The 6,860-nt window shown below is 60.5% G+C and overlaps 1 protein-coding gene across 1 annotated transcript; it reads left to right on the forward strand.

Moving 5' to 3' along the window:
- Positions 1-908: 908 nt before the first annotated feature.
- Positions 909-3,151, forward strand: HMX3 (H6 family homeobox 3). Its single transcript, XM_004579755.3, has 2 exons — positions 909-1,416; positions 2,030-3,151. The coding sequence occupies exons 1-2, from the start codon at positions 1,008-1,010 to the stop codon at positions 2,713-2,715; spliced, it is 1,095 nt and encodes a 364-aa protein (XP_004579812.1). The 5' UTR covers positions 909-1,007; the 3' UTR covers positions 2,716-3,151.
- The last annotated feature ends 3,709 nt before the right edge of the window (positions 3,152-6,860 follow it).

A 6,860-nucleotide genomic window follows, 5' to 3' on the forward strand; every position in this document is an offset into this window, starting at 1 on the left:
CCGGCTTTGGGGGAAATGCACTAGCCGCCGGACCCCCAAGGGTAGGAAAGTGCTGAGTTCGCCGCGATCCGAGGTCGCGTCCAGCCTGCCTGCCTCCTGGGTTGGCGCTGCGTGGCTCTCCAGCCGCGTGGGGGCGGCGGGCCCCTGTCAAGCTCCTAGGCGCAGGGGAACTGCAGCTGCGAGCGCGGATAACCCCGAGGTGACCCGGCGGGCCCGGCCCCCCTCCCCCTCCCGCAGGCCTGGCGGCGGAAAGCGGGGACCCGAGCCGAGGGGGGTAGTGGGGGCGGGGGAGAGGGAGGCGTGGGCTCCGGGCTCGTGGCTGTAAGTGCGCTCGGGCCGGGGGCGCCGCCGGCTCCGAGTCCGTCGCTCGCCTCCTGCGCTCCCAGGAGCGCTCCGAGTGCCTCTTTAACGGGAGCCAATATCCTTTTGTGCTAATAGGCTTGTCCTCATTTGCTGCCTAATTGGACTATATAAAGCCAATAACAGGCGGGCTCTTATAGCCCGAAGCCAAAGCGCCAAAATCCAAGGGAAGGAGAGGAGGGGGCGGTGGCGGAGGCGGCTGCGGGACCGGGGCTCGGCTGCGCCTTCGCCCGCCTAATCCCATTTGCCATTGTACGCGCCCAATCGCCGTATACTCCCCGCATTTAACTTGGATGACATTTTGATTTCATCATTAGCATCCGGCGCCGGACTGACGCAGCCCCAAGCCGGGGACTGCTCGGGCTGCCTCCTCCCGGGGAGCTGCAGCCGCCGCCAAGCCGCCTCGTTCTCCGGGTGTCGCGGCCGGGCCGCTCCCCGCCCTCCCGCACCCCTCCCCCCATGCGAGCCCGCCCCGGCCGGGGCCTCACCCCGCCCTACAGCGGCTGGATTTGCGCCCGGGGCGGCCCCCGAGTTTGCGCCCGGTAGTTCAGTTCCGTTTATGGTCTGATTTCCGGCCGCTCGCCTGCTCGCCCGGCCGCCCGCCAGTCCCGCTCCCTCCCTCCCGGGGACCCGGAGGAGAGGGGACCATGCCCGAGCCCGGGCCCGACACCCCCGGCACCGCCAGCGCGCAGCCCCCGCCGCCGCCGCCGGCGCCCCCGCTCGCCGCACCCAAGGAGTCCCCGTTCTCCATCAAGAACCTGCTCAACGGAGACCACCACCGACCGCCCCCTAAACCGCAGCCGCCCCCACGGACGCTCTTCGCGCCGGCCTCGGCCGCCGCCGCCGCTGCAGCCGCCGCCGCCGCCGCAGCAGCCAAGGGGGCCCTGGAGGGCGCAGCGGGCTTCGCGCTCTCGCAGGTGGGCGACCTGGCTTTTCCCCGCTTTGAGATCCCGGCGCAGAGGTTTACCCTGCCTGCGCACTACCTGGAGCGGTCCCCGGCCTGGTGGTACCCCTACACCCTGACCCCCGCTGGCGGCCATCTCCCACGACCTGAAGGTACCGACCTCTCTCTCTCTCTCTGTCTCTCTGAACTTTTCACGTCCCCCTCCCCCGCGAGCTTCTCGCTCCCCACCGTAGCCTTAGAACTGCCTCCCCCGGGGTCCCCAAGCCCGCGGTTTGGGCAACTTGATCCTAACGTCTGCGGCCCCAGAGCTGCAAGCCCTGTCCGCGCGGGTTTGGCCGCGCTGCCGGGAAGTCAGTCCAATCCCACTTGGTGAGAAAAGAAGCGGAGTCGCAGCCTGGGGGCGCAGCGCCTCCCGGGACTAGGGGATTGGAGTTTGAATGGAGTCGCCTCTGTCCACCGGGCCTAGGGACGCGGCCTGGAAGGAGGGCGTGACCCGGGTGGACCCAAGCTGCAGGCACATCTCTTTGCGGGGCCCCGAGGACCGGGATGCTGAGCTCTGGAAGGAAGCGGCCATGCCACCGCCTGCGCGCAGGTGTTCGGGTGCCGGGGTATCCCGCGCCGCTGGACGCACCTCCCCGAGCGCAGCCGGGAAACGCGGGGCGCCTGGGCATAGTGTGATGTCGCCGCCCAGGGCCTTGCTCAAGGCTCTGTGTGTGTGTGTGTGTGTGTGTGTGTGTGTGTGTCCGTCTGTCTGTGTCTCCCCAGCCTCCGACAAGGCCCTCCTACGAGACTCCTCCCCCGCCTCGGGCACCGACCGCGACTCCCCCGAGCCGCTGCTCAAGGCAGACCCCGACCACAAGGAGCTGGACTCCAAGAGCCCCGACGAGATCATTCTGGAGGAGAGCGACTCGGAGGAGGGCAAGAAGGAGGGCGAGGCGGCGTCCGGCGGCGGCGGAGCCGGGGCGAGTGTAGGGACGGCAGCTGCGACGGCGGCGGCGACGCCGGGCGCCGAGGACTGGAAGAAGGGCGCGGAGAGCCCGGAGAAGAAGCCCGCGTGCCGCAAGAAGAAGACGCGCACGGTCTTCTCGCGCAGCCAGGTCTTCCAACTCGAGTCCACCTTCGACATGAAGCGCTACCTGAGCAGCTCGGAGCGCGCCGGCCTGGCAGCGTCGCTGCACCTCACCGAGACGCAGGTCAAGATCTGGTTCCAGAACCGGCGCAACAAGTGGAAGCGGCAGCTGGCCGCCGAGCTGGAGGCGGCCAACCTGAGTCACGCCGCGGCGCAGCGCATCGTGCGGGTGCCCATCCTCTACCACGAGAACTCGGCGGCCGAGGGCGCGGCGGCCGCGGGGGCCCCGGTGCCGGTCAGCCAGCCGCTGCTCACCTTCCCGCACCCTGTCTACTACTCGCACCCGGTGGTCTCGTCCGTGCCTCTGCTCCGGCCGGTCTGAGGCCCGAGAGAGGGGAGGGAGAGGGAGCGCCCGGCCCCCTTCCCGGACCCCGGAGGAGACCTGGCCGGGCCCAGGGCGCCAAGACGTCCAGCGGCCTTCGGGACCGGGGCTTGGACCGCGCCGCCCCGGCCTCCCCTCTCCCAACCGGTAGCGTTTTGTAAGTATTGGCAATGCATTTCCGTGCAATTCGTCCCTAAAGGATTTGAGGCGCTTCTCCTCTTACTTTTGATTTCGATTTCTGTGACGAGAAAGCGGCAGGAAATACGGCATTCCCGGAGTGGATGTTTCTGCTGAAAGCCTTGGTACCATGTGCCCCTGCCCCCACACCCTCACCCCTAAAATGGCACTATGCTGTGGCTTTTTGTATTTTTATCTTTACAGAAGGAAATAAGCATAGCTCCCTATCCCTCTGGGTTATCCATTTTCTGCAGAACGGCTTCCAGAATCCCGCCGCCGCAGGAGTCCTGGGTGGGGGGGAGGTGTTAGTTCTGCAATTCTGGGTGTGGTTCTCTCCACCCACCCCCACCCCCAGGCCAATTCTCCCCTCTGGGTTTGAGAACCTCGACGGCCTCCTCTTAAACACCCCCCCCCCTCCATCATCTGACTTTGGGAACCAAAGGATTCCCTTAAGTGTCTAGAGGGCAAAGCGGAGGCAGTGAGACATCCAGTTCCACCTGGGGCTTGACTGAGGTGGACTTATCACTGGCATTCACCTGAATCTGAATTCCTGTTCCTATTACTATTGTGACTTTACTTCCTTTTTTGAAAGGATGGGTTCAGTATTTTTTTAATGGTCATCTGTTCCCTTGTCCCCCCCCCCACTCCTCCCCTCCCATAACTGGTGCCCTGGACCTGTGCAATACCGAACAAGATTTCCCGCAGCCCCGCGACTCTCCAGGGAGGGATGCAAGCCTTCTCAGTGCCCGGTCACCACCGTTGGTTTAGAAAGAGAAAATGAAGCAGGGGAAGAGGGAGGAAGCAGGGCAGGGAGTGATGCTCTAAGGACTAGGTTAAGCACACTGGAGCGCTTTAAGTGAAGGACAATCATTTTAGGAGAATTTTAACTTATTTGATAAATGTACAGATTTTCTTGTAAAGTTTGCCCTCCCAGAGTCTGCAGAGCTCCAGGCTCTGCCACCCTGTCTGTTTTCTTTCTGTCTCTGCTAGGCTGCACCTGTTGTCCTGCGATAGTTTGTTAACCCCTCATCCTCCTAGCCCTGGGTTCAGTCCCTTTTTCAGGAGAGAGAGAGAGAAACTCACAAGACATTGTTACACTTAATGTTGTCGTGACATTGAATTAATTAAAAAAAAAAAACAAGTGAAGCCCTTGGTGTTGGGAGTGTGTAACTTCGGGCGATTTTTTCCCTGAGCAGGTGTCTCCGGACTGCTCCGGCTACCTCCTCGGGGCCCAGAGTGACTTGGATGGCCTCCCTCATAATCCGGGTGGTGCTGGACACAGAGGTGGCTTTGTGCGCAGCTGGGGCGTCCTCCCCATCGGGTCTTCTGCAGTTTGGAAGAGCAAGGGGCGGAAGGGGTGAGGACCCAAGCTCTATGCGGTTTGCGAAGCTGAGTTTCTAACCGGGGCTGCAGCGGCAGCTTCTGGAGCAAGCACTTTTGGGCACTGGTCCGCTGGCTGGGTCGCTGGCCCATATATAGTTGCAGGCCTATCACCAAACCAGATTGAAGGAGAGTGGGCCTCAAGAGGGCAGCCCTGGGAAACCCAAGCAACTCTGGGGATGGGGAGCTGGATTCTGGCTCCCACTTGCAGACCAGGGTGATTGCTACAGTTCTGAGGATGCTGCAGCTCCCCCCACACACACACCGTTTTGTCCCAGGCTGGGACAACAGAGGCCATCTGGCTGGGGTTATGTTATTAGTCAAGACCTTGCACTGTCCTAACCCAGCACCTCTGGAGCTCCTCTCTGGGCCTCCCACTGCTGACCTGTCCCTGAGCAGCTGGGCTCCTGGACCACTAAGCTCTCCATGAGCAGCTTGCTGAGGCACAGTATGTCAGGCCAGCCTGGAACCGCAGGTCCGCCAGGCATAGGCAGTTGCTTAAATGGGTGCCTCTGGCAACAAGCTGGAGGCCTGTACAGGCACACCCTGGCCAAGCCACTTTGCAGCAGGGGAGCTGGAATGGGGAGATGAGGTTAGTGTGACTTGGGAGAACCCACATGGGGCATAACCACTGGGAAGCACCTGCACACAGGCTCCCTCACCCTGTGCCTGGCCAGGCTCCTCAAATTCAATCGACACAATTAATTCTATGGTGGCTGAAATGTCAGTATTGTTTTCTGTTGAAGGAAAACTGCTTCTAAATAACCTGGCATGTGTATTTAGGGCAAAGTTTCACTCTGGACCCCAGTGAAGATAGCTTTTATTTCCCTCTGGTTTGGAATAAAAATGAGGGCATGTGTTGTAAGTGAAAAAATAAACAGGAATTCAGGGTCAAAATATGTTGTTTCTTGTGTTACCTGAAAACACAGTGATGCCTTTTACTGTTGGCAATACTAACTGTGGGACGGGCCAATAACCGCTCATTAAAAATAATGTTGCAACAGCAAACACGGCCTTAGATTTTACAGCCAGTGCATGAGGCAATCAAATGCCAAGAAAAGACTTCTTTATTTGTTTGGATTCCAGAAAACGGTTCTTGACCGACCCGGTCTTTACCAAGTCAAGAACTAACTGGTTCTCCATCAGCGAAGTTTAGTCTTTGTTCAGCCACCAGCAGCTTCACTTTCCCTTTCTTGGGGAGCCTGGCTGCTCCGGGTTGTCCTCTGTAGACCCTGGGGGTGTTGGCTCTAGGGGGAGAAGGGTTCTGACTGGCAGATAGCCCTGTAAGGTCAAGACCTTCCTTCCTGGTGGGGGCCCTCGTCTTGCTCAGTGACACAGGAGTTGAGCTGCAGGGTGGTGGAGCAGGTGTAACTTCAGGACTTCCACTTGATGGAGCTGTCCTATCTGAAGAACCCCCACACAGAACATCCTTTCCTGTTGCCTCTGTGTGGCTGGAGCCACGGGAACCACTCCCCAGGAGGGGACTTTCTGGCTGAAATCTCCGTGGAATCCCGCCGGGACATCCCAAGCCAAGTCCTGCTGCTATCCTTTCCCCCTTTCTTTCAGGTAGTGCAGCCCAGCCTTGTCACTAACTTTAGCTCCTTCCCCAACTATACTCCAACTAATCTTGAAGTCAGTTGGCCTCGCCGCCCAACCCTTTCTGCCTCCAGCAAAGCAAGACACGGGACACACATAGTGCACAGAAGCACCACGAGCAGGCACCCACTTTAGGTCTGCCAGCCCTCTACTCTCCTCCCAGGACTCCTGGCACCCCACCCACATATGGGCTTAGCATCTGGAAGGCGGCTAGGGCTCTGGTGGGCAGCGGGCCTTCCTCGACGGCCCCAGGCTAAGGCAAGCCAGGGAAAATGTTGGAAAGGGGAAAGAGAGACAGAGAGACACAGAGAGAGGTGGCGCTCGCTTCCACTTTTGTGGGAAGTCTGTCTTTTGCCACCAGCGACCCTCAATTCCCTCGGAGCTCAAGTCCCCCTGGTGCTGAGTTTTGTAGCTCTGAGCGCCTCTGAACGCCTCCCAGCCATGGGAGACCGCGGAGCGAGCGCGCGAGCTGTTTCTGTTGGCAACACAGATGTATTTCTTTTATTTGGTAGTAAATAGAACAGATGTATGTACATCAAACAACAGCAAGACAGATATAAACTGCCCCCTGCCACCGACGCTCATTCTGGGCCCCCCGAGCTCCCTTGGGCAGGTCCCTGCGCCAGAGCCAGAGGCCTCACCGGGCTAACCCCGGAGCGCGCGCCCGGCTTCCTGGAGCGGCTGAAAGTAGAGCTGGGAGAAGGCGGAGGCGGAAAGGTCTGTGGGATTTGCTTTCTCTTGGGCTGCGCCAGCTAGGGCCTGGTCAATGGAGGTGGGAGGGGGATTGAAGCCAGGCTGTGACTCCAGTGACCTTCACACGCTTTGGTAAGACCTCGAGGTATCGGAGTATCTGAGCCAGGGCCACGCATGCTGGCTTCTGCGCAAGAGATGCTGTTGCACTCCTCTAGGGAGCTCCCGGAGGTCCGGAGCCTTTGCCAGACAAAAGCCTTGCCACCTCCAAGACCTCTCCGCCTTGGGGTCCAGGGACGCAG

The sequence above is a fragment of the Ochotona princeps genome, chromosome 13, assembly GCF_030435755.1.
Source record: "Ochotona princeps isolate mOchPri1 chromosome 13, mOchPri1.hap1, whole genome shotgun sequence".
NCBI lineage: Eukaryota > Metazoa > Chordata > Mammalia > Lagomorpha > Ochotonidae > Ochotona > Ochotona princeps.